Source organism: Grammomys surdaster, unplaced genomic scaffold, assembly GCF_004785775.1.
Source record: "Grammomys surdaster isolate TR1022 unplaced genomic scaffold, NIH_TR_1.0 165, whole genome shotgun sequence".
NCBI classification, from domain to species: domain Eukaryota; kingdom Metazoa; phylum Chordata; class Mammalia; order Rodentia; family Muridae; genus Grammomys; species Grammomys surdaster.
In genome coordinates, this window is record NW_021604613.1 from 8586710 (window position 1) to 8613906 (window position 27197).

General features: G+C 40.4%; 1 protein-coding gene across 1 annotated transcript in view; it reads left to right on the forward strand.

The window, feature by feature from the left end:
• Ccdc150 (coiled-coil domain containing 150) overlaps window positions 1-26040 on the forward strand; it is a 103542-nt gene extending 77502 nt beyond the window's left edge. The window contains exons 18-28 of the mRNA XM_028765785.1: window positions 3536-3664; window positions 5624-5793; window positions 6707-6800; window positions 7709-7878; window positions 17659-17785; window positions 21369-21563; window positions 21859-21927; window positions 22013-22174; window positions 23066-23152; window positions 25326-25445; window positions 25702-26040. Coding sequence (XP_028621618.1) covers window positions 3536-3664; window positions 5624-5793; window positions 6707-6800; window positions 7709-7878; window positions 17659-17785; window positions 21369-21563; window positions 21859-21927; window positions 22013-22174; window positions 23066-23152; window positions 25326-25445; window positions 25702-25821 — 1443 coding nt within the window. The 3' untranslated portion in view covers window positions 25822-26040. The remainder of the gene's footprint in view (window positions 1-3535; window positions 3665-5623; window positions 5794-6706; window positions 6801-7708; window positions 7879-17658; window positions 17786-21368; window positions 21564-21858; window positions 21928-22012; window positions 22175-23065; window positions 23153-25325; window positions 25446-25701) is intronic.
• The last annotated feature ends 1157 nt before the right edge of the window (window positions 26041-27197 follow it).

The window sequence follows — 27197 nt, forward strand, 5'->3', positions numbered from 1 at the left end:
CTGAATTACCCATGTTGCTGGCTTACTGAATTACCTGTGCTCTAAATGAACTTCCTTACTACCTTCTATGCTTACTTTTTGAAGTCGTTAGCATTTTTTTAAAGTAGACTTTTGGATTTTTGGTTTCACATTTGAATCATGTCAGTCTCTTTGCATGTGGTAATTGATGAGCATGGTCTTTGGAGGTATCTTGCTCCTTTTTCACGTATCCTGTGTTTCTGTGTTACACTTTCTACATCTTAGGGTGGAATGTCTGCTCCTATTTCACTGTGACTCTTAGTAAGCAGTCTACTCTCAATCTCCAGTACCGCTCAGGAACACTCACCGTAACAGCAACAATTTCAAACAGAACAAGATACAGGAATACAATAAAAATTGATAAAATACCAGTAACCATGGAAATGGCAAAAATAATTTGAGTATTGTGGGTATACTATAAAGTTAAATTTTATTTATGGTAAAAGTAAAAATAAGTGAGTAGCATAAAAGAGATGGCTCAGCATTAAAGCCTGATTGATGATCTGAGTTTGATCCCTGGAATCCTTGGTAAGTTGGAAGGAGATAATTGTCTCAACAAAGCTGTCCTCTTGACCTATACATGTGTGCTGTGGCACATACAGCCATAAATCACACATTGCATATAACAACACACAATAATAATAACAACAATAATGATAATAACAATACAATAACAAGTTTTAAAAAGCAAAGCAATGTGAGAAATACTACTAAAACAATTTCTTTTGAATAGGGAATACACATAGCAGAAGGAAGATGAAATACTGGAACAGCTTCTTTCTAGGTCCTGTAAATTGTCTGCCAAGTAGAAAGAAGCAGTTAGTTAAAGTCTGCCTTTTCTACCATGTAGGACAGTGCTGAACCAGGCAAGTCAGATGCTAAACAGAGTTTCCTTTAAGAATGTCCCTCCCCTGTGTACCAAAGGCTATGCTGACCACCATTAGCTTTGGATCTTGTCCCAGCAGATTTTCCTGCACTCCTGAGACTCCTAAGTTCCTTGGGTGTCTAGTACTGTTGGCAAAGGGCGACCTCTGACTGTGTTACCATTTGTAGCAAGCAAGCAAAACACTGAAACCTACATACAGAGTCTACTCTGTGTTCTTAAACCTTTAGGACTATAACCCCTAGCCAAAGGGATGAGGCTGAAGTGCAGTAACCCACTTGTCTACAAAGCAGTCAGTGCTAACAACAGTGAGCCCCAGTACAGATAAATGACTTCAGGAGATGAATTCATCTGTTTACTTCAAGCCCAAGGCTGTGAGACTCTTCATCTATCCTGAGGTGATGGACTACGGTCCCAGGAAACAAAGGCAGTACTCCCCATTCTCTGTACCTTAACTGCCCAAGTGGAGCCTTCTGTTACTTCAGCTCCTCTCCAGGTTCCTTGACTTCTGACTATTAAGTTTGCCCATGTGTCAGAAGCCATCTAGGAAAGGCTAAAAGCATACAAGTAAACTTCTGGAGATGACACATCATATTTATTGTATGGTCTGAAATAGATAATTTTGAATTGTGAGGCTTTCAGAAATCTCATCTGAGGATTGAATTTTGCAGCTGATATGCCTTTCCTGTCATTATTAAATCAATAATTTTATTAATGGTTTAATTATTTTATTAACAAAATATTAAATAATAAATTATTAATTTAATATTAATATTATTATAATAATAATACCTGGACATTAGCCCACCATATTGGGCAAATTTTCTGCAGATCAATGAAGATATGCTCTTTTGTAGCAATGTTATGTAGACAAACTGATGATTTCATAATTCCTAATAATGATTCTATAGAATTCCTAAATTTATACAAGTAATATTGAGCCCTGTATAATATAAAGGCTACAGTTAGGGTTCTGTAAACCTTCATGTGTTATGAGCTAATAGCACTAAGATAGAAAGCAGGTTTGAAACAGATTTACAATCAGTGAGAACATTCTTACTGGGCTGGCTATGAAATCATTATCTGATAACTAAAGGTCATAAAACTGGGTATGGGCAATTTATTGTAGGCGCAAGGACAAAAAATAAAATATTGTCTGGACTTAGCTATACAAAACTTCAATACTAATGAGACACAAGGCACAGATGATTTGCCTCTAGACAAAACCATGCTAACTTAGATGTAAGAATTATTGTCTTAAATTCTTAATAGCCTGTAGAGCTAGTGGCAGATAATGAATGTCTAGCTAGATAACTAGTCTTAATGGAAACACATGTAAACAACTCTGTTGTAACTCCTTATTCAATTTATGATTTGAAAGCATGTTTGAACTTGTGATTCTAAGCATTTTTTTAAAAAATGCTTATAATACCATGTGATCATGTGTCCTGAAAAAATACAAGAACTACTCGGAATGATGACATTAAGCACAGAAGCAGAATAGAAGCAGAGCAGACCAGAGCAGGAGAGCAGAGAGAGCAGGCAGGCTTCTTACCATGAGATAGGCTTTTGCTGAACAGCAAGTTTCTTCTTACTGACAAGGACAGGGTATTTTCCACAATAAAAAGGTAGAAGTTTTTTCTTTCTCTCTCTAAACAATAGAGGTTGGAGCTTATTTTTCATCCAGAATGCATGAGTTCTTTCTGCACTGACACTTGCTCAATGAGACCTGCTCATGGGGACTTTTGCTCCATCCACCAAATATGTGTGTGTGTGTGTGTGTGTGTGTGTGTGTGTGTGTGTGTGTATTTGTAAGTATAAGTGTGTGTGTGTGTGTGTGTATTTGTAAGTATAAGTGTGTGTGTGTGTGTGTGTGTGTGTAAGTAAGTTGATGAGACAGATGCTTGGGCCCAACAAAAAAGTGAATGTGTACATGAATGTGTATATGATTTTGTGTGTATGCATATTTGCTTGAGTAAAAGTTTTTCTTTCTATGAGCATGACTTTGTTTTCCTGGTTCACTAAAAGTTAATTGCTCCAAGCCTCCTTCTCACTTGGCCACTGAGAGATGAGGCTTCCAGGCAAGGGAAAAAGGAGCCTTAGCAATGAATCTTCTACTGAATTCCGTATGGCATATGCATATGGAATTAACATACACCATTCAGCATATGTTAATTGCCAGAGAAATATGAGGTAAGTTTATAAAATGTTAAGTTTTCCAGTGCTTACTGAAGCACAGAGAATTATAAAGTAGATACTAAGAGAGATAAAGTGTTGTTTCCCCAGCATTTAGTGAAGCACAGAACAGTAAGAAAAAGTAAAGTTTTTAGTACAGAACAGAGAGTTAAAAGGCTGGAGGTCCTCAGTCTTCTGGCTTGCATCTGATGCTGTGTTCTACTTCAACCCATTTCAGCCAGGGCAAACTCCTGGCACCCCTGCTTATTCACTGATTTGGTTGTTAAAAATTTTTACTCTTTTGTAAAAGGATAGACAACTAATGGAAGTAGGCTTATTTATTTAAGTGGATAGGCATATTTAATTTTTCATGTTTGCTTATAAATTTTTGTGCCTTATTACACTCACTGGTTTGTTGTGCTTTAGAATGTTATGCATTCTTTCCTTTTTCCTTCCAAGATGAAATCTATTCTTGGGAAAAATGAGGAAGAACTGGCCCAAGCAGTGAAGTGTCGAGATGCTGCTCTGAAAGAGAGCCAGAAGTTGAAAGGGGACCTGGAGGCGCTGGAGGACAGGGAGAACAAGAAGGCAAGGCGCCCTCTCTGAAAGTCTCTCTGGCAGGGACATATGAAATCTGACAGGCCACGTTCCCTAACTTCCTTTTCTCATTCATGAAAAGAGGAGATGTGATCAATGAAGGGTTAAAATAGTTCTAAATTTTTCTGTAATGACTCACTATGACTACCAGGACAGTCTGATTGTTTTCTGTTGGAGTCCATCTGATGGATGGATAGATGGTGTAGCCACCTCTGAGGGTCCTCTGCTTACCTGTTTCTTTGAACTTCTCTTGTTTTTTGCAAAGGGTATGACCATGTCTCCCAGGCTGGTCTGAGAGTGTCTTAGTTCCTGGCTAGCCCCTGACCCTGGGGCTGAATTTATGATTTTTACCATCCTGCCAGCCTCCCCTTTGCATTTAATTAATGTGGCATGGCCTTGCGGTGAGGCTTCACCTGAACAATGTTCCTGTGGGACTTAGCAAGAGCAGCAGTCCCCTCCCAAACGTCTTTTTAAAATATGATTAGACATTGCATTTGTACATTATATGACATTTTAATACATCTATAATCCTAGTAAGAGTCATACCATACTCAGCATGTCTGTCATCTCAAACATTTATCAGTCATCCTTTATGTTGAGAACACTTGACATGTATAGGAGTAGCTACTTATACTGCTTGTATGTGAAACATTCAACTAATTCTTGGCAGATATGTCCTTATTGTACTCTTTTTGTACAAATATGAAAAATTAAATATGCTTATCCACTTGAATAAATAAACCCACTTCCATTAGCTGTTTATCCTTTTACAAAAGAGTATTTTAAAAACCATTAGAGTTTCCTCCCATCCAGTGGCACCACTGCACTGGGTAGGTATCACATGTCCAATCCTCTATCACCTTTCCTAAGCTCTAGAAATCACTCTTTTCTACTTCGTTGAAGTCAGGTGTTTAGCTTCCACATTTAAGTGAGCATATACACTATGTATCTTTCTATGCCTGAGTTATTTCAGTAAAATCTAAAGTCTGCCACTTCCACCCATGTTGCTACAAATAACAGAATTCTGTTATGTCTGAATGATATCCAATTATGTATGTTGCCATATTTTTATTTCTTCTATCCATACCTCAAACTTCATACACACATACACACATGCACACACACACACACATACATACATATAATTTGTTGCTATGTGGATGTGTGTGGATGCATTGTGGAGGTCAGAGGAAAATTTGCAGGAGTCAGTTTTCTCCTTCTATCATATGGATCCCAGAGAGGGAGCTCAGGTCATCATGCTTTGCGGCAGTGCTTCCCACTCTTAACCATCTCACTGGCCCATCTCAAGCTTCTTGACAACAGTCTTCTCCAAGGGAGAGACCTATGGACACATGAGAGACCTATGGACACATGAGAGACCTATGGACACATGAGAGACCTATGGACACTTGAGAGACCTATGGACACATGAGAGATCTATGGATACATGATTCTTTAGCAGCTTCACTTTCTCTCCCAGTCTTTTATCCTCAGATAATTTCAGATATGTTCTCTTTTTCTGAGCCCATCAGAAGACAACTGAGCATACTTCTCCACAATCACCTCTGACCCATAGAAGACCCAGTATGTTCACTTAATTGTGTGCTATGCTGTGGTGGTAGTCAGGAGGCTGCCACATGGGGTGACATTTTTTTCTCCTCAAAACACAATAACTTTTTGGTTGTTGTTGATTCAAATATATTTTGCTATTTTTCTAACTCTGAGATTCTATTAGATAAAGAGGATTGAAACAATCCTAGAGACATTAAAGTGTCACAACAAATTTTTGTCATAAGTTTCACTTTTATGACATAAAAAGTGATAACATGAATTCTACTATCTCGTTTCCCATATAGCATACCTATAATTTACAACTTTAAAGCACAGTAACTTAAGAAACAAAAGTGAACCGTACTTTTCTGTTTTCTGTCTTGTTTTATTTTCCTTTAGGTGGGGAACTTTCAGAAACAATTAGCAGAGGCTAAAGAAGACAACTGCAAAGTTACAATCATGCTGGAAAATGTGCTGGCTTCTCACAGTAAGATGCAGGGAGCCCTGGAGAAAGTCCAGATAGAGCTCGGGCGGAGGGATTCAGAGATCGCAGGCCTCAAGAAGGAAAGGTACTGCGATTATGTTTTCAGCCATGTTAAGGAAGAACATGAAGTCTCTTGAGTATCATTTTCTTTGAGAAACTATTAAAATGGTGTTTGAAGAACTGGCAGGTTAGGTGCTAAGCCTGCAGTTAGAAAGCTTTTCAAACAGTCCGAGTTGCCACTGCTAGAGTGGCACGGAGTAAATGTGTCCTTGAAGTCTGTGGGCTTTGAACCTGGGCTACTTTCTGCACCATTCAAGCCGAATTGAGAGATGAATAATTATCTTAGGTCAGTCAGCCTGAGAATTACTTTTAGCTGGGTTTAATTACTGGACTTCATTGAATATTTCAAAATTACATAAAATGACAAACAAATAAAAGATAAAGGAAAGTCACATTTAATATTTCTTTTGTGCTAAGAAAAAATGGTCTGCGGCTGATAGTGTCTCTGGAGTAATTATGCATATTCCAGTTCATATTACGTCTATGTCATGAGAAAACGAGTTGTATTTTCTCCACTGTACTTATCTTTATTTTGTGTATTATAAATGTGTTCTCTAGTACATTAACATTATCTTGCCTAATATATAAAATATGTTTGCTTGTCACAATACATCTCCGAGTAGCTGTTATATTTAGAAGTAAAAATCTCAACCATAGGCCAAACCTTACCAAGCTGGTAAAACAGTACACTAAATTACCATGCCAGAAGTCAGTCAAAAACATGGATTGATAGCCTAGTAAGTAAGTGTGGTTGAGTCACACATGAGACAGTGTTTTAATTTCCTAGGAGCCTTCCTTTCTTGCCCTGAAGATGAAGCATATGTGACTGCTAATAATGCAGTCTGAGCTTCCAAAACAAAGGCATCTTGGACCTTACACATGGTACCATCATTCCTGTACCCTCCTTTACAGTCACCTCTTATGCTTTCTATTTTTAGATCTCTAAATCAACAAAGAGTACAGAAGCTTGAAGCAGAAGTGGACCAGTGGCAGGCCAGGATGCTAATTGTGGAAGCCCAGCACAGCAGTGAGGTAGAGCCAGGTGTTAGAGATGGCCACACCCATCTGCTCAGTTCTATTGTGACCTTAGGTTTTAGAAAGATGAAATGAAACAGAGAAGGTTCCTTTTCACTAAGAATTCTGGACAGTGACATATTTATGAATAAGAAATGAGTAATTGCATAATTTTGACTGATTTTTTTGTCTTCTGTTATCCACATTCTTCTCATTTATTAATGCACAGGTTATTTCAGAAGTGAAATGTTTTAGAAAATAATGTATAATCTCAGAGGTAGCTGGCAACTCTGTTAGTGAGAAGACATGTGCATACATGTGTGCCCAATAAGTATCTATCCACACATACATATTTATAGAAGGAATGAATACACCTTTTAATGTTCGTTTATTTGGAGGCCAGAGTACTTGTGTACTCTGTGTGAAGCACACATGTGTGGAGGTCATATTGCAAATTGTGGGGCGCCATTTTCTCCTCTGGGTACAAGTGACTGAACTGAAAGCAGCAGGCTTTCAGAAGTCAGGTGGCAGGTACCTTCTCCTACTGAGACTTCTCGTTAGCCCTCAAAGAAGCCTGGTTTAGGAATAGACGAGGAATAGTTGCCGGTTTTTAAACTCCTAGGGAACGAGACCAGGAGATAGAATCAGTAAGAGAATAATTTAACTGGTGAAACTCTTGAAAATCGGAGTAATATAAGCTAGCTCTATTCTCTCATGCTCTCTAATCTACAGTGGAACTGCCTTCTGAGAGTGGTGTTGGTGATGGAGCGTGTGTCTGTGTGTGTGTGTGTGTGTGTGTGTGTGTGATGGTTTACCTACAGTGTTTCTTTCTAGTTCTGACTGATCATTTCAGTGGTACTTACAGCCATAGTATAAGGAGTAAAGACTGACTGCCCTGGACTCATGGGCACTCCTCTCTCTTTCAGATGGAGCCACTACAGAAGTCTCTAGATGTAACTAGAGAAGACAACAGGAAACTGGCCATGAGCCTAGAGCAAGCTCTCCAGACAAATGGCCATCTGCAGTCTAAACTTGATCACCTCCAAGAAAAACTAGAAAGCAAAGAGCGTGAGCGGCAGAGTCTGGAAGCCTTCAAGTAAGGACAGTAGATTCCTGGGATGGGGAGAGTGCCTCTGGAGAGAGAGGGGCTGTCTGGAGAAGCTAGTGAAGCTCTTTCTCTTGCATGAGCTAGTGCATCTTGCCCAGTCCTTGACAGCACCCAGGCATAGCTGAGCAGCAGCTGGTGATAGCTGGCTGGAGCATGCCTGTGTGGCTTTCCTTTGCAGTTCTTTGCCCATTATCAAGCTGATTCTTTATGTGAAGTTAACCTAAACTTAAAGACTACTTCAAGGAACACTCATGTTTCTCCCAAGCTTAAGCTATTCTTTTAAAGTATCCTTTGAGCCAGGTATAGAGGCACACACTGGTAGTTTCAGTATTTAGAAGGCTGAGGCAGGATGATCATGAGCTTGAAGCCAGCCTGAGTTACAGAGTAAGATCCTATCTCAAGAAAAACCAAAGGAAGGGCTGAGAAAGGTGGCTCAGTGGGCAGAGGCACAAATGTAGGTCAGGTGACCTGAGTCCTGCAAGGCAGCAAGAGAACCAACTCCCAAGAGTTGTCCCCAGACATGAGCACATGGCACATGCACACATATGTAATATATCTAGATTTGGACAAGGAATCCCAGAAGTCTGGTATAACTCACCAGAAGTGGAACAACTAAGCAGATGATAGGCCATGGATCATTTTTAGTATTTGCCTAAACTTGGTTATATTAAACCATGAAAGTGTTGTTACAAACAGTATGGCAGTAAATGTGATTTAGACACTAGTATGCTCATGGGAATACATATAGAACCTTATCCTTGTCACTAATTGTACATGACAATGCAGGGTCAGGGCAGAAGCTAAGGCAAAGGAGGAGGGTACTTTCCATATATGCAGTCTGTGCAAGTTTTACCTTACATTTTACAAACTGTACTGTCACAAGGCTGTGCAGTATTGGCTAAAACAATATGGTGTTTGTATAGTGGCTGGTATAATCATTTAAAAACCTATCAAAGTCAGATAAACTGCATGAGTTTACCTAGTGAGTCATTCTTAACCCTGAACACCCTGGAAATTCTTCAAGTACTCTTTGTTTTCTATTCATTGGTTTGTTTTGCCCTATTCAGATTTGTTTGTTTTTATTTTATCTTTTTACAATTTTTTTCTTTTTTTAAATGACTGTTTTTTAACAAGAGAGTACAAGGAAGGATGTAGGTTTGGGTGGGTGGGGAAGTAGGGTGATATGGGAAGAACTGAGGAAGGGGAACCATAATCAGAATATATTGTATGAAAACTATTTTCAGTCTTTAAAATCATAAAGTATAATCCCTCTCACTATAGCTAAAAGGATTATTGCAAGGGTCGATGACAAGGAGAGAATAAGGTGAGACTCGTTTGCTTCAGAATCTTTCTTTACCTAATTACAGTTCAGATTTTCATAAAGAGCAATCCTATCTCACTCGAAGCTTGCCAACCTCTGGACATTGTGCAAATTTGTTCCAATCTGGGTACACACTTAAGGAGAAAGATAAAGCACAGGAGATACATTTTAGACTCATTGATTTTGAGGAGGAATTATGAGATGTAGAAATACAGGTCTAGTTCTGAAAAGAGGTCACAGTTTGGATTCATCTTTACAATGATGGGAGCTAATGTACTGAAGTGTGTTGTCTTCCATGCAAAAGTGTAGGAAGAACCGAGGTCAGGGCATGGCACTAAGTAAGGAGAAGGGAGAGGCTAGAGAAGGAGCCATTAGCGTTGCAGCTGCTATCTACTGAGCATCTGTAGGTGGTTCATTTCTATAGCTGTAGATTATACAGAATAAGAATGGTCTAGATCTAGAAAATTCCTGATTATATAGAAGTAGAACTTGGGTGATGATGAAAGGCAGGCAGGCAGTGAGAAGATGAAGGCTTGGGGCTATGTAAAAGAGTGTTTCTGCTGCTTTCCTTCCTGGGTCTGTGGTGAGAGCTGGACTCTGCTCTGAGGGCATAGAGAAAGGTCCCACTAACTTGGAGAAAATGAAGAGGAGAAGGGTTGTCATTGAGTTTGAGATTAGGCGAGTGTAGCTCACTGAACCAGAAAACTGTCAGGAACTATCAGTGGATGGTCTCCTCAGGAGAAAAGAGCAGGGTAAATACGTTTTAAAGACTTTTATTACAGGAGGCCCATAATTAACAACACTATGCTATGCATACAAACCTCTGTTTGAATAGATTGCACATTGAGTATTCCTTCTACAATAAAAAGAAAAACTGAAGCTCATATCTACACAAGTGGCAGCCGAAGTGGAAACCTGAAGGGAAGAATAAATTAAAAGTTAACTTAAGGGCTGGTGAGATGGCCCAGCGGGTAAAGGCTCTTGCTGTCAAGCTTGACAACCTAAGTGTAGGCCTTGGTACACAAATGGTAGAACAGAATGGAACCCTGCAAGTTGTACTGTAGCCTCTACATCACATACACACATGTACACAGGCGCACACACACATGCAAACATACACTTATTTATTTATTAAATAAAGATTTAAAAAATTTAAATTGTCTTAAAAGTAGTCTTAATCACAAATTAAATTTAAAATCAATTTAAAGTTAGCATTTGAACTTTAGATTTAAATACTGACAATGATAATGGCTAACACAGAGACTGACCTTTATTATGTTACTACCTTGTATTGGACATTATACTAAAAACTTCCTTAATACCATCTAGGATCATTTGATGGTGGACACTGTTGTTATTTCCATTTATAGATAAGGAAATGAGGTAAAAAGATGACATTCCTAGCCAAGATCAGATATCATGTTGCTGGAGCTCAGGTTTGGATTCAGTCAGAGGCAGCAGACTGGAACTGATTATCTCAATCACATAACAAACAAAATAGAAAATCAAAATATAATATGTACTATATAAATAATAGTTTTCTTCCACATATGTGTATATATGTATATCAAAATATTTTGTGATGGATATGGAGTGTGGGGATGTAATAACAAAACATAATTATTTCACCAGTGACTTCAGGTGTCCCATCCCTTTATGTAATGTCATTAGGAAATTATCAGTGGACAGTGAGATGGCTCACCAGATAGAAGGGTTTGCCATAGAGGCTGATGACTTGAGAATCAATTCCTACAGGTTGTCCTCTGACACTATGTGTGCATGTGTGTACGCACACAAAATATATAAATAAATTTTTGAAATATATAATTTTTGAAACAAAAGACATCCACGTGTTATTGAGATAAATGTAAAATTCTCTGTTGGGACCCCTGAGCGGGCCAGAGATGACAGTGAAGTTACAGTTACACCTTCAGGTCTCCTCAGCACGCCAGCTGGTGGACAAACAGAATTCATTAGCAGAGGCTTTTCTAGAAGCACATAAGGAACATGGATACATCATCCAAACACACAGAAGAGATGCTGGGAGAAAGAAGAAAGGATTGCAGGCAAGGCAGCCACATACTGTTGTTGGTCACTCAGCAGAGCCACTCCCGGAGTCACCTCCACCTGATCAGTCTTAAGCCCACAAGGAGTCATGGGTTAAATCTATTGCTGTCCAACTTTTCATTTGTCCTTGAAAGAGTAGAAATCTATAAATGCCACACACATTCTGCTTGTCATTTCAAGGAATTCCAGCATGTTCAGAAGCCTAATCATTTATCTTGACCAAAGAACCCAAACTAAGAGTGCTGATCAGATGGAAGCCTCTCACTTCAAAAGGGAAATGATACAGTTTAAGGCTAGAGAATGAGTAGCTGCTATCAAGCACCACACAACAAAGCAGTCATCTCAGAACAAAGTAGTCATCTCCTGGGCGTGTTGTCCACTCCAGGTTTTCTGAATGCTTTTTCCACTTAAGGTTGAATCCTCGAACACAGCGTTGGGTTTGGGTGTGCCTGGTAACCTCTCCCCTTTTCCTTGGTTTTGAGCTCTCTTCATGCGGCTGACCTGATGATGGTATGCTGCTCGTTTGTAAGTCACAGATTGTTTAGAGGGCAGACATTCTTTGAAAATCCTTCTTTTTTATTGGATATTTTATTTACATTTCAGACGTTATCCCCTTATCCCATCCCTCCTCCTCCTGCTTCTATGAGGATGTGCCCCCACCTACCCCCCAACTCCCACCTCCCCACCCTCGAATTCCCCCATACATGGCATCCAGCCTTCTTGGGACCAAGGATCTCCTCTCCCACCTATGCCCAACAGGGCCATCCTCCCTTGCATATACAGCTGGAGCCATGGGTCCCTCCCTATGTGCTCCGAGGCTGGTGGTTTAGACCCTGAGAGCTCTGGTTGATTGGTATTGTTGTTCTCCTCATGGGGCCACAAACCCTTTCAGCTCCTTCAGTCTTCTCTCTAACTCCTCCATTGGGAACCCCTTGATCAGATCAATGGTTAGCTGTGAGCATCTGCCTCTGAATATGTCAGGCTCTGGCAGACCTCTAAGGACACAGCTATATCAGGTTCCTGTCAGCATGCACTTCCTGACATCCACATCAGCATCTACCTTTGGTGACTGCACATGGGATGGATACCCAGGTGGAGCAGTCTCCAGACGGCCCCTCCTTCAGTTTCTGTCTCACACTTTGTCTCCATATTTGCTCCCTTGAGTATTTTGTTACTCCTTCTAAGAAGGACTGAAGCGCCCCCACTTGGTCTTCCTTCTTCATGAGCTTCATGTGATCTGTGAGTTGAATCTTGGGTATTTCAAGCTTCTGGGCTAATATCCAATTATCAGTGAGTGAATGCCATGTGTGTTCTTTTGTGATTGGCTTACCTCACTCAGGATGATATTTTCTAGTTCCATCCATTTACCTAAGAATTTCTGGAATTCATTGTTTTTAATAGCTGAGTAATACTCCATTGTGTAAATGTACCACATTTTTTTTTTTGTATCCATTCCTCAGTTGAAGGACATCTGGGTTCTTTCCAGCTTCTGGATATTATAAATAAAGCTGCTATGAACATAGTTGAACATATGTCCTTGTTATATGTTAGAGCATCCTCTGGGTATATGCCCAGGAGTGGTATAGCTGGATCCTCAGGTAATGCAATATCCAATTTTCTGAGGAACTGCCAGACTGATTTCCAGAGTGATTGTATCATCTTGCAATCCCACCAACAATGGAGGAGTGTTCCTCTTTCTCCACAACCTCGCCAGCATCTAATATCACCTGAGATTTTGATCTTAGCCTTTCTGACTGCTGTGAGGTGGAATCTCAGGGTTGTTTTGATTTGCATTTCCCTGATGACTAAGGATGCTGAACATTTCTTTAGGTGCTTCTCAGCCATTCAAGTTTCCTCTGTTGAGAATTCTTTGTTAAGCTCTATACCCCATTTTTAATAGGGTTATTTGGTTGTCTGGAGTCTAATTTCTTGAGTTCTTTGTATATATTGGGTATTAGCCCTCTATTGGATGTGGAATTGGTAAAGATCTTTTCCCAATCTGTTGGTTGTCGTCTTGTCCTATTGACAGTGCCCTTTGCCTTAAAGAAACTTTGCATTTCTATGAAGTCCCATTTGTCAATTCTTGATCTTAGAGCATAAGCCATTGGTGTTCTGTTCAGGAACTTTTCCCCTGTGCTCAAGTATTCGAGGCTCTTCCCCACCTTCTCTTCTATTAGTTTCAGTGTATCTGGTTTTATGTGGAGGTCCTTTATCAACTTAGACTTGAACTTTGTACAGGGAGATAAGAATGGATCAATTTGCATTCTTCTACATGTTGTCCTCCAGTTGAACCAGCACCATTTGTTGAAAATACTGTCCTTTTTCCACTGGATAGTTTTAGCTCCTTTGTTAAAGATCAAGTGACCATTGGTGTGTGGGTTCATTTCTGGGTCTTCAATTCTATTCCATTGATGTTCCTGCCTGTCTCTGTACCAATAGCATGCAGCTTTTATCACTATTGCTCTATAGTACAGCTTGCAGTCAGAGATGGTGATTCCTCCCGAAGTTCTTTTATTCTTGAGAATAGTTTTCGATATCCTGGGTTTTTTGTTATTCCAAATGAATTTGAGAGTTTCTCTTTTTAACTCTGTGAAGAATTGAGTTGCCATTTTAATGGGGATTGCATTGAATCTGAAGATTGCTTTTGGCAAGATGGCCATTTTTACTATATCAATCCTGCTAATCCATGAGCATGGGAGATCTTTCCATCTTCTGAGATCTTCAATTTCTTTCTTCAGAGACTTGAAGTTCTTGTCATACAGATCTATTACTTGCTTGGTTAGACTGACACCAAGGTATTTTATATTATTTGTGACTATTGTGAAGGGTGTCATTTCCCTAATTTCTTTTTCAGCCTATTTATCTTTCATGTAGAGGAATGCTACTGATGTGGGCAGCCTTGTCTAGTCCCTGATCTTAGTGGGATTGCTTCAAGTTTCTCTCCATTTAGTTTGATGTTGGCTACTGGTTTGCTGTATATTGCATTTACTATGTTTAGGTAGGGGCCTTGACTTCCTGATCTTTCTAAGACTTTTATCATGAACGGATGTTGAATTTTGTCACATGCTTTCTCAGCATTTAGTGAGATGATCATGTGGTTTTTTTCTTTGAGTTTGTTTATGTACTGGATTATGTGGATGGATTTCTGTATATTGAACCATCCCTGCATTCCTGGGATAAAGCCTACTTGATCATGATGGATGATTGTTTTGATGTGTTCTTGGATTTGGTTTGCAGGACTTTTATTGAGTAAGTTGCATTGATATTCATAAGGGAGATTGGCCTGAAGTTCTCTTTCTTTGTTGGGTCTTTGTGAGGTTTAGGTATAAGTGTGATTGTAGCTTCATGGAACAAATTGGGTAGTGTTCCTTCTGTTTCTGTTTTGTGGAATAGTTTGAAGAGAGTTGGTATTAGATCATCCTTGAAGGTCTGATAGAATTCTGCACTAAAACCATCTGGTCCTGGGATTTTTTTGGTCGGGAGACTTTTAATGACTGCTGCTGTCTCTTTAGGGGTTATGGAACTGTTTAGGTGGTTCATCTGATCCTGATTTAACTTTGGTACTTGGTATTTGTCTAGAAAAATGTCCATTTCATCCAGATTTTCCAGTTTTGTTGAATATAGGCCTTTGTAGTAGGATCTATTTTTTTTTTAATTTCCTCAGTTTCTTTTGTTATGTCTCCCTTTCCAGTTCTGATTTTATTAATTTGGATACTGTCTCTGTGCCCTCTGGTTAGTCCGGCTAAGGGTTTATCTATCTTGTTGATTTTCTCAAAGAACCAGCTCCTGGTTTTGTTGATATTTTGTATAGTTCTGTTTCTACTTGGATGATTTCAGCCCTGAGTTTGATTACTTTCTGCTGTCTACTCCTCTTGGGTGTGTTTGCTTCTTTTTGTTCTAGAGCTTTCAGGTGTGCTGTCAAGTTGTTAATGTATGCTCTCTCCAGTTTCTTTTTGTAGGCACTTAGAGCTATGAGTTTTCCTCTTGGCAATGCTTGCTTTCATGGAGTCCCACAAGCTTTGGTATGAAGTGTCCTCAGTTTCATTAAATTCTAAAAGGTCTTTGATTTCTTTCTTTATTTCTTCCTTGACCAAGTCATCATTGAGTAGAGTGTTGTTCAGTTTCCATGTGCATGTGAGTTTTCCATTGGTTTTGTCATTATTAAAGACCAGCCTTAGTCCTTGTTGATCTGATAGGATGCATGGGATTATTTCAATCTTTTTGTATCTCTTGAGGCCTGTTTTGTGACTAATTATTTGGTATATTTTGGAGAAGGTTCCATGAGGTACTGAGAAAAGGGTATATTCTGTTGTTTTAGGATGAAATGTTCTATTGATATCTGTTAAATCCATTTGGTTCATAACAATTTCAAAGTGTCTCTGTTTAGTTTCTGTTTCTATGATCTGTCCATTGCTGACAATGGGGTGTTGAAATCCCCCACTATTATTGTGTGAGGTGTAATGTGTGTTTTGAGCTTTAGTAAAGTTTCTTTTATGTATGTGGGTGCCCTTGCATTTGGAGCATAGATGTTCAGAATTGAGAGTTAATCTTGGTAGATTTTTCCTTTGATGAGTATGAAGTGTCCTTCCTTATCTTTTTTGATTAATTTTGGTTGAAAGTCGATTTTATTTGATATTAGAATGGCTACTCCAGCTTTTTTCTTGGGACCATTTGCTTGAAAAATTGTTTTCCATCCTTTTACTCTGAGGGTAGTATCTGTGTTTGTCACTGAGGTGTATTTCCTGTATGCAGCAAAATTATGGGTCCTGTTCGTGTATCCAGTCTGATAGTCTGAATCTTTTTATTGGGGAATTGAGACCATTGATGTTAAGAGATATTAAGGAAAAATGATTGTGGCTTCTGTTATTTTTGTTAGTAGAGGTAGAATTATGTTTGTATAGCTATCTTCTTTTGGGCTTGTTGGAAGATTACTTCCTTGCTTTTTCTAGGTTGTAGTTTCCCTCCTTGTGTTGGCGTTTTCCATCAATTATCCTTTGAAGTGTTCGGTTTGTGGGAAGATATTGTGTAAATTTGGTCTTGTCATGAACTATCTTGGTTTCTCCATCTATAGTGATTAAGAGTTTTGCTATACTCTCTGCTATACTTTGATATTTCTTTTCTGGTCTAGTCTATTTGGAGTTCTGTAGGCTTCTTGTATGTTTATGGGCATCTCGTTCTTTAGGTTAGGGAAGTTTTCCTATGTAATTTTGTTGAAGATATTTACTGTCCCTTTAAGCTTGGAATCTCCACTCTCACCTATACCTGTTATCCTTAGGTTTGGTCTTCTCATTGTGTCCTGGATTTCCTGGCTGTTTTGGGTTAGGAGCCTTTTGCATTTTGCATTTTCTTTCACAGTTGTGTCACTGTTTTCCATGGTATCTTCTGCACATGAGATTCTCTCCTCTATCTCTTGTATTCTGTTGGTGATGCTTGGGCCTATGACTCCTGATCTCTTTCTTAGGTTTTCTATATCCATGGTTGTCTCCCTTTGAGGTTTCTTTATTGTTTCTATTTCCATTTTTAGATCCTGAATGGTTTTGTTTAATTCTTTCACATGTTTGTATTTTCTTGAAATTCTTTAAGGGATTTTTGTGTTTTCTCTTTAAGGGCTTCTACCTGTTTACCTGTGTTCTCCTGTACTTCTTTAAGGGAGTTACTTATGTCCTTCTTAAAATCCTCTATCGTCATCATGAGAAGTGATTTTAATTCTGAATCCTGCTTTTCCAGTGTGATGGGGTGTCCAGGCCTTGCTATGGTGGGAGAACTATGTTCTGATGATGCCAAGTAACTTTGGTTTCTGTTGCTTATGTTCTTGCACTTGTCTTTCACCATCTGGTTAACTCTAGTGTTACCTGCATTCACTGTGTCTGACTGGAGTCTGTCTTTCCAGTTATCTTGCTTGTGTCAGAACTCCTCAGAGTCCAGATGTCTCTGTGATTCTGTGATCCTCAGCTCCTGGGTGGAAGAACTCCTGGGACTCAGGCTGCCTCTGGGATCCTGAAATCCTGCTGCTCTGAGTGCAGTGGTGGTTCTAGGATGTCTCAGGATATGGTGTCTCCACAGGAGCAGACCAGCTAGGTGTCTGTCCCAGCCAAAAGGGCCAGGCGTGGAGCAGAAGAAAAGTGGTATTCTGGAGGGATGGGGTTTGGGTTGTTGATGGGACCTGAGCGCCCCTGGCTCCCAGTTGTAACTCTGGGGTGTAGTGTAGTGGGAGAGAGTTCTTACCTGCTGCTTTTAGTACAGTGGCTCCTCTTGGATGGCTTAGGATATGGTGTCTCCACAGGAGCAGACCCAGCCAAAAGTACCAGGTGAGGGCTTGAAAACCCTTCTTAACTCTTAAGATGGTTCTTAAAGTGAATTTATCGTTTCCTTCACAACAGAGAGCGGATTGCTGAGGAATCCAAAGTTGAAGCAGAACTGCACGCAGAGCGCATTGAAGCTCTGAGGAAGCAGTTTCAAACTGAGAGAGAGACTGCAAAGAAAGCATCACAGAGGGAATTGTCTGAGGTATGGGGCCATTTGAGAAAGAGGAGCACTTCCCAAGAGGGTCCCCAGCAGAGCAGGTGCAGAGGGACTACACTTAGCTGTTCTGGTCCCTCTGCTCAGCAAGCCAGACATGCTGCAGCCACCTCTCCTTGCACAGCAACATTGACAAGAAAGCAGTTTTTGATACACACAGTTCCCTACCAGGCAGAGGGGTGCCTTAAGGAAAACTTTCCTATCAGAGGTATGAGATGCTTGCCTGCCTTCTGGCAGATCTAGTCACTGTCTCCTCAGCCTGTCTGTCTCCCCATCCTCTGCATAGCCACCAGCTCCAGAGAGGCACACTCAGCAGCAGTAGAAGGGCTGTGGGTAGAGCTTAGCTGATATAGGAATGCTTGCCTAGCTACATAGAGCTATGGCTTCCATCTCTAACAGCACACAATCCAAGCATTGTGGTCAGAAGTTCAAGGTCATCTTCAGCTAGATATTGTGGTCAAGGTCAGCCTAGGCTTTGTGAGATCTTGTGTTAAACAAAAACAAACAAACAAACAAACAAAAACAAAAGCAAAGAGAGCTATAAAAGATGTGGCTCATGTTATATTCATGAGCTAAATAATCCTTGTGTAGTTGCAATTGCCACTCTGGACATGAGAAAAAATTCAAGAGAGCAAATAGGTGTTCTTGGATAACTAGAGGCAGTGTGCAGCTCTTAAGAAATTCAAAGTAAGAAAAGTTATACTAGTTTAGGGCTAAAAGGCAGGAAACAATGAAAGCATAGCTTTGAGTCTCATGGAGATGCAGAGCTAGGCCCTCTATGCAGCCTGGTCAAAGCTGAGCTACAAAAATAGGAATGTCAGGGAAAGACACGTTGCATCGGCGGGACCTGTCTGAGCCCATGGCCTTACCTTCTACATCACTGGAAGTGAACTCTTAGGAAAGGCTTGAGCGCTCTATGCTCTAAACTGAGGATGATGCAGAACTTAGGATTTCAGTCTAAACTAGACGAGGGTTAAAGAAAACCATAACAATTACCGTAACATGGTAATTGAAAATCGGGGCCAAGTAGAATGGTTGGTGAAAGGGGACAATTAAGCCAAAGGGTTATTTTAAAGGAAGAATAAACATATTAACTGTTATATCATGAACATTGAAGAGGAAGGTATTAATTTTTTCGTGTGCTTTTATTCAGTTACAGTTTTGGGGGTTATGGTTTTATTTTGTTTTCCTGGTTTTGAAGGGCGTTGGGTTTGTTGTGTATTGAATTTTTGTTTGTTTACAGAGAAAGAATTTAAAGTTGTGTGGATAGGAACAGAGAGAAGATCTGGAAGAACTTGAGAGAGGAGAAGAATATCAAAATATACTTAAATTTAAAAATTTGTTTTAAATAATATAAATTATTCTAAAAATAGTAAACATACACATACGGCTTGAGATGGATTGTGTCTTAGTAAATTTATTACATGCAGTAATTGTCATTGACAGATAAACTTTGCAGTTAACTTCAACTAATACTTCTTGCAAAAGCTTTGTGAACTCAAAACCACTGTATAAATAGGTTATAAAAAGCAAGTTCTGTAGGACACAAACAGGTGTCCTGAATGTAAAAATAAACCATTAGTTAGAGCTCATTGCTCAGAACAAATAGAAAATTGAAACCTGGGGCTGGAGAGATGGCACAGACATTAAGAGTGAATGAAAGGGGACCAATGGTGGAAGGGGGTGCCTCCCCAGGCCCTTGCCGAGGCATCTCTTCCCCCTAAGGAACCAGCCATACGAAGGTATAGCATAGAATAGAGTTTATCCAGTGCATGGGGAGGGGAGCCGGGGGGTAGTAGAGGCAGAGAGAGAGAGAAAGAGCAGAGAGCAGAGGAGTAGAGGCTGGCCATGACCACGTGGAGAGACGAGGAAGGGAAGGGGGAGGGGCGAGGGGACAGAGAACCTGCAGGCGCAGGAGTAAGGGGATCAAGAGAGGGAGGAGGGGGCAGGCAGCCCCTTTTATAGTGGGCAGGCCTACCTGCCTGTTGCTAGGTAACTGTGGGGAGGAACATACCTGGCTGTTGCTAGGTAACTGTGGAGGTGGAGTAACTGTGCAGGTGGAGTTTAGACAGAATACTAACAAAGAGTACTTGTCGATATTGCAGACGACCAGAAACAGGTTCCTAGCATGGATATGGTGGCTCACAGCCTCCCTGTAATTCCAGTTTCAGGAGATACAGTGCCCTCTCTGATCTTACTGGGAATGAGGCATACCCATGGTATGCATACATATAGGCAAACAAAATAATCATACACATAAATAAATCTAAAATTAAAAACCTGAAGCCATAAAGGAAGTGTCTGTGATAATGGTGAATATGTGAGGAAACCTGGCAACAGAGAGTGCCCATGTGAGAAGCATGGACCGGAGCTGAGCACTGCTGAGCCTCGCCCTGCTTGTATTAGCCATGCATTCACTGTCTCTAAGCGACTTGATTTCCGGATCCATTTCCTCTGTTGTAAAAGCAAGGTCATCACAACTACTTTTCAGTTTGTTCAAAGAGTTAAATTGTAATAAGCATCTGGCCAAAGATGCCTAGATAACAGTGTTGGTCTACACTGAGGCAGCAGTGGAGATAATAGTGTTGGTCTACACTGCGGCAGCAGTGGAGGATCTCATGACCCTTAGGAATGCAGCAGAAGAGTGTGAGGACTGTTAAGACCTAAAGGACTCCTGTGTGAGATCCAGGACAGAAAGCCTGCACTGTGTGTGCCTTCCCTCTGTTTGTCTTCCTCCTCAGCCACCTCTTTTTAACTTGATGTGCAAACTACCACAGAAGTGTGTGTTGCACTTCATAGTCAAGAAACCTCAAAACAGAAATTTTGGCAAGTCCCTTAAGCCCTAACTCTTAAAAATAAATTCTTTTCAGAGTTCTGCAGCAAATGACAGAGAAACAAAAACACTATGCTGGGAGTGGGAAGGCAGGACAGTGTAAAACCATTCATTGTGATGATGCTTTTGCATGAGACAAAGGTATTAAAATGCTTTCACAGCAAGAAGCACAAAATACATGCAGTGGTAGTGAGCACTGGCCAAGCATGTGTAACCAAGCTTGCTTTCATTTCCTGAGGCATGGGATGTGACAGCAAGGAAGTAGTTACAGCGTGGCAGTGACCACGGAGCAGTGGCAGTGCATGAGGGCTCTGGGTTTTTTTAGGTGATCCACATAGTTTTCAGTTGATGAACCTGAGGCTTAAGGAGGTTCATTATATAACCCACACATAGGTGGTGAAGCTGAGACTGGAAGTTACTGACTCTCCACAGCCTTGTGCATAAAATGCAGCTCATGACTACAGGTTCACATTCTTTATCTAAAGTCTTATTTCCTCTCAAATGTTAAAAAGTATGAAAACTGATTATTGCTTTATAAATCTGCATAATCAGATATCATGCATTGTATCATTTTCTTATTTTTTTTTATGTGTTTAAGCTGTACAAGCAGCTGGTGCTCTCAACTGCTGAGCCACCTCCCAGACCTCACTCTTTTTCAATATAGGAACAAACCTAAATGTCTCTTCCTGAATAGTAGGTGAAAGTTGTTCCTTCTTTTTTGTTCCTTTGTCATCTAAGCTGAAGAAAGCTCTTGACGAAGCCAACTTCAGATCGGTGGAAGTGTCCCGGACAAACCGAGAGCTACGACACAAAGCTACAGAGCTGGAAAAAGTGGTGAACAGTAACAAGGAAAAGCTCAAGAACCAAAGGGCCCAAATAAAGCTGCACTTGTCAGCCAAGGCAAATAACGCACAGAATCTGGAGAGGATGAAGGTTGTTTGAGAAGCCTAACCCTCTCCTCACCCCTTTGGTGTATTGGGAGGGTCCGGGCTGTGTGATATCTGGGAGCAGTTTCAGAGCACTGTCAGCTGTTCTCTGGGAAGTGGGAGGACACTTCTGTGGTGTGTTGCCTCTGCTTTGGTGGAGATACTGCTCCTATCCTTGGCTCGTTAGGGGTCAGTGGGCTAGATAGGAAGTAGAATCCAGCAGAAACTGAAAACTTTACATTCAGTCAGCCCAAATTCATCTACTGATTATCTCTTTCTGTTATTTCTGCATTTACTGTCAGCAAATAGAAATGGAATTGAGGCAAATGGAGTTAATTAAGGATCAATATCAGAAAAAGAACTATGAACAGGTAAAGTATGATTCCCACAACTCTATTCACCATCAATGTAAAATTCTAACTTATATTCACCGAGTTCCCCTCCTCTTCCTATTAGTCACTGAGCATCCAGAGATTTGTATCTGAAATGAACACCCTCCAGAAGGAGATGGAGCTGTTGGCTAAGAGCCAGTATGAGACCTCAGCGAGAAATAAGCAGCAGGAGCTGAGACTAGTGACTGAGCGAAAAACAAGGCAAGAGCTAGAAAATCGGTGCAAGGTAGGGATGCTTTAAGATTCCTCTTTCCTAGACTCTATAGAAAAAAATACATCCATAAAATGGTATGTTCGTTACTTTCCTCATTATAGCGACAAAAGTGCCTAGCACAAAGAAGGGTTTATGTTCCTAGATTTCAGCCGGCAGTTCCTGGCTCTGTTGATTCTGAACCCCAGGTGAGGCAGGACATCATGAGAACAGTGACATGTATAGGAAGAGAGTGTCCCAGAAGAGGGGACTGGGACCAGGTATGTTCTTCAAATACCCCCAGTAACCAGCTAGCCCCCACTTACTAAAGTTTCTGCCACCTTCCAAAATAAAACTCCCAACTAAAGATTGAGCACCTATCATTTGAACATTTTGAAGGACATTTCATACTGAAATCATGGTAGTTTGGGATATGATGTTTGCTTTTACAAAACAGCTAGAGCTTACAGGTGCACTGGACTCTTTAGTCTTCTGGATTTTCAGCTCTTGGTTCTCTTCAGAAAGAATGTACTTGTTGCTACTGCAGGAATCTTAGCTATTCTTAACTAACAAAAAGTGTAAAACCAAAAATAAACTTCAGGAGATCATTGAGCTCCCCTACCTTCTAATAGCCATGAAAGGGTCTCTTATTTAAGATAGAGAAAGAGACAGAGACAGACAGAGAGATAGAGAGAGGACAGACAGACAGAAGACAGACAGACAGACTTAATTAATTTCTCTCAACAGAATCCATAAACTAAAACCAAACTTTTTATGTAGACTATAGATTACATTGTATGAAAATACAAATAGCAGTTCAAAGGTGTCCCATGGGATGTTCTCGATCTAATCACCACATTAGAAATTTGAAGCATTGTGGTTCTATATGGTATATTGGAAGGTTATTAAAATCTACCACATTTTCAGGAATTGGAAGAAACTAACAGACACCTGAAGAAATGTAAAGAAGCGACAGAAAATAAACTAAAAGAAGCCAGTGTGGAGTCAGAACAGGTGAGCCAGGCCTAGGCACTTAGAGAAACACAGACAGCAGCCCTGAAGCATAGAGCGCTGGGAAGTCTGCCACTGGTGTATCTGTCCAGAGTACAACAGGCAAGGGCCAGCAGTTTACTAACCTTCATCTTTACCATCAAGAACTTTAGTTCTTGTTCTATGATTCTATTGATTCTATGTTCTGATGATAGAGAATGAATGCTAGAAGATTAATGGACTCTGAAGTTCAGATTCATACTTCTAAACAGAAGGGGAAAGCAGCAAGGCATGGATCTAATGAATACTGCTTGGTGCCCTGTGAGTTCCCTGGCCCCCAGTTCTTGGATAGATTTACAGTACCAGACATGAGTTTGCCTTCTGGAGAACAGACCTCACGTCTAACCAGAAAGTGGCTGGCTATCACTGTATCATTCACGCAACTACTCTTAGAACCCAAGAGCTGCAGTAATGACCAGCCTCACACATACATTCATGAATGGTACAGTGGCATGCAAAGGAGATTCTTAACATTACTGTCAGTTTGTCATTTGTTCCTGTTATGTCCATTAAGTTACACGATAATATAGCCTGCCAACTAGTATATTAGAAAGAAAAGGACTCTTAATCGCATGTTTGAGTGCCAACTATGATGCTTTCTATATGCCCTTAGTAAAGTTACACTTACTCTCATTTTTGAGTATGCGTATGCACATGCATGTATGTTCATGTATGGGGGGGATACATGTGCACAAGTGTGAGCATGCATGTAGAGGCCAGAGGATAACCTGGGGTATCCTCAGGTACCATCCATCCCCCCCTTTTTTTGAGACAGGGTCTCTTATTGGACTGGAACTCACCAACTAGACTAGGCTGGCTATCCAGCAAGTTCCAGGATCTGCTTGTCTCCTCCTCCCTGGCTCTGAAATTACAAGTACATGCCACAACACTCAGATTCTTTTTAATAGGTGTTCTGGGGATCCAAATGAGGTCCTCATTCTTACACAGCAAGCACCTTACCCAGTGATCTGCCTCCTGTCCTGTGCTCTCTTTCCATGAACTATCTATTGTCTGCAAATTAAGTCAATTAGTTAATGCCCACTACTGTAGGAGGAACTAAGGTGAGAGCTCTGAGTTAGGAGAGGAAGAGGAGAAGGAGAGGAGCTGGAGAGGGCAGAGATGTAGGAGGATGGAGAACCACACAGGTATGGAGAGCACTCGTGGGGAACAACTTATAAACTTATAATTAGGTTAGCTAACTGGAATACAACTCTCTTTGTATGGGCATCTTGTTATTAATCATTATCAAACATAGAAAGCCTTTGATTAATCTATAAGAATTAGAGTCTCATCCTCTTACTGGGCCACATGGATGGTGGAATGGTCTGGGCAATCCCCTGCCTTGCGGAGACAGCGTGGAAGATTGGCAGAGGCATCTCTCACGCTGGCATCTAGTGGGTGGCAGGGCTGGTGTTTCTAGTGGGCCGGTTCTAGCTGCATCACCCATGTGGTCTCTGGGCACAGAACATGGCGGCTGAACCACACAGGGCTACCCGCCGCAGCTTAGACAGTCGGCCTGAGCCAGAGGCCCATTTTAATTATTTACTACAACACACTACTATCTTATTCTAATCAATTTTTTTAGTGAGTTTCAATGCCAGTTTCCTCTCATTTGCCATACAATAGGAGGTATGATTTATGAAGCCATTTCAGCATCTTTCCCTGTACTTCTGTTTTTAAAAAAGCACCTGGAGAAAGGTTGGGTTGGGTTTAGAGAGTGAAGTTGTTGTTATCAGGTTAAACCAACATATCTGAAACTTTTTTTTGTAGTTCCTAAAAGTTAAATTACATTATATCAAAGAAGTCCAGTCCTCTTATCTTACTAGAGTATGCCTACATGCTGGCCTTACTAATATCCGAAAGCTACTTGGCGGCACACATTTGCTGAGACCTACTCTGCCAATGCTTCACTAGGTATTGGATAGACAGTGAGTTCTGACAAGGCGCACGGATAACAGGAGCCTGCAAACGTGCTGTACAGCCTCACCCAGAGAGTACTCCTGCAGACTGATGGCTGTTCAGTACACTGTACAAACATATTGCAAGGAACCCACGTGAGAATTTGAGTCCTCCGATGTCTAGGTACAAATCTCCCAGACCCGAACACAAAAGAACTTGTGGCTGTTTCTATGTTCAGATAACAGCTAATCTGGAAGAAGCTCACCGCTGGTTTAAATGCAGGTTTGATGGACTACAACTTGAGCTGACAAAAAACCGGTTGCAGAGGCTTTCCCGGGAAGACAGCTGGCTGGAAGAGGTGAGGCCGGTGTTGTTATAAAGAAATTTGAGATTCTCTGTCTCTATTTCAAACTACAGAAGCCTTCTAACTTATAGTTTGTCTTTACTCTACAACTTCTAGGAAACTAATGGACTAAGCTTTTTCACCTTTCCCAAACTGTCTAGATCAGAACTACCTATCTGAATGTAGATGTGGTGTTAAGGAGCCCAGCGTTAAAGGCTCGAAGTACTATGGGTTCACAGCAGACAAGAGTTGGGTGTTATTTTTCCTACAGAATCAAGATATGAGGCGTAATGTTGCAACCAGCCAATCTGTTCTACATCGATGGGAAACTAAACAGAACCTTGGGCTTATGCCCAAGAAGTACCACTCTGACACAGATCGGAAGAAGTGATCTTGACACGGAGTCTCCTCCAGAGAAGCTATTCCTCTGTGATTCTGCTGGCCAGCAAGTGGGGCTGGCCTGTTTCTACATTATAAGAACATGGTGTGTGCTGAAGATTTTGGACTTTATCCTTTAGAAACTCTTTTGTATTACTGCAGAACCAACTTATCTCTTTGTCCCTTTCCCTATTTTCTTCCAAATAAATTTAAACTAGTTTGTTTTATGATAGTAGATGCTGTCACATGATATTTGTTGTTTTCAGAAAGAATTTAGTGTTGTGTGAAATAGCCACAATAAGATGTTCTAGATGTAAGATGTTGTAAGATGTTCTCTAGAAATTAAATTATTTGTAAAAATAGTAGACACCCTTCTATAGCTTCTAGACACACACACACACACACACCTACTTCTGAGATGCCACATGTCAAAGACTATGTTTACAGCCGCATTGGTCACTAAAAGGTTGTTCACTAAACACAGGAGTCTGCACTAGTCCAGTAGCCCTTCTGGTAAGTATAGCTCCTTTCACATGAATAAGGAGCAACTTGAGCTTTATATTTGCTATTTCAATATTAAATGGTGGGTTTTATAATCAATCTATACGTAGCATATGTAATGGACTGGCAGAATATCTCGCTGCTTATGTTGGTCTTACCAAGCCCTAATGTAAGTGAACAATTATGATAATGCAAAGAGTAATGACTACAAAACAGACTGGGGCTGGGGAGTCCAACACTCAATTTCTGATGTAAAGTAGCAAAACTCAATTTGCTATATTTGAAAGGAGAACCATATGGTTCAGGCATACTCCTGAGCACACTGCTGACCTTTTATTGAGGTTGTGGGGCCAGGGAATTCAAGCATTAGAGGCTTACATGATTTTGGAGGCTTTCATGGGTTGATATATGTATTAGAATTATATGGGTGAGACTGTTTATTGACTGACATTCAAATCAACTGCTATTTTTCTGGCTTTCAGAAGTAGGTAATTCTCATAGCTTGGTGGGTTTAAATAAACCACATACACTAAAGGAAGCTGCGATTGGTTTAATAAACAAGCTTGAAGACATCTGAGAACTATTTGTTACCATGACCTTAGAATATCCATTCTTAGAAAGGTAGTATTTTATTCTTTGTTTCATATTACAACAGTGACTATATTCACATTTAAGATTGAACAGAAAATAATAAATAGCTTTCTAGCTTAGGAGGAGAAATTAACTTTCATTGCTCATAACTATTTTTGTGTTATATTTCAAATATGTCTCCTCCAAGAATTTATGTTGAAACTTAATACCCATTATAGTAGTATTTAAAGATTGGGGCCTCTGAGGATGTAGATTATACCATGAGAGCCTTTAGGAATGGATTCATGCCCTTAAAAG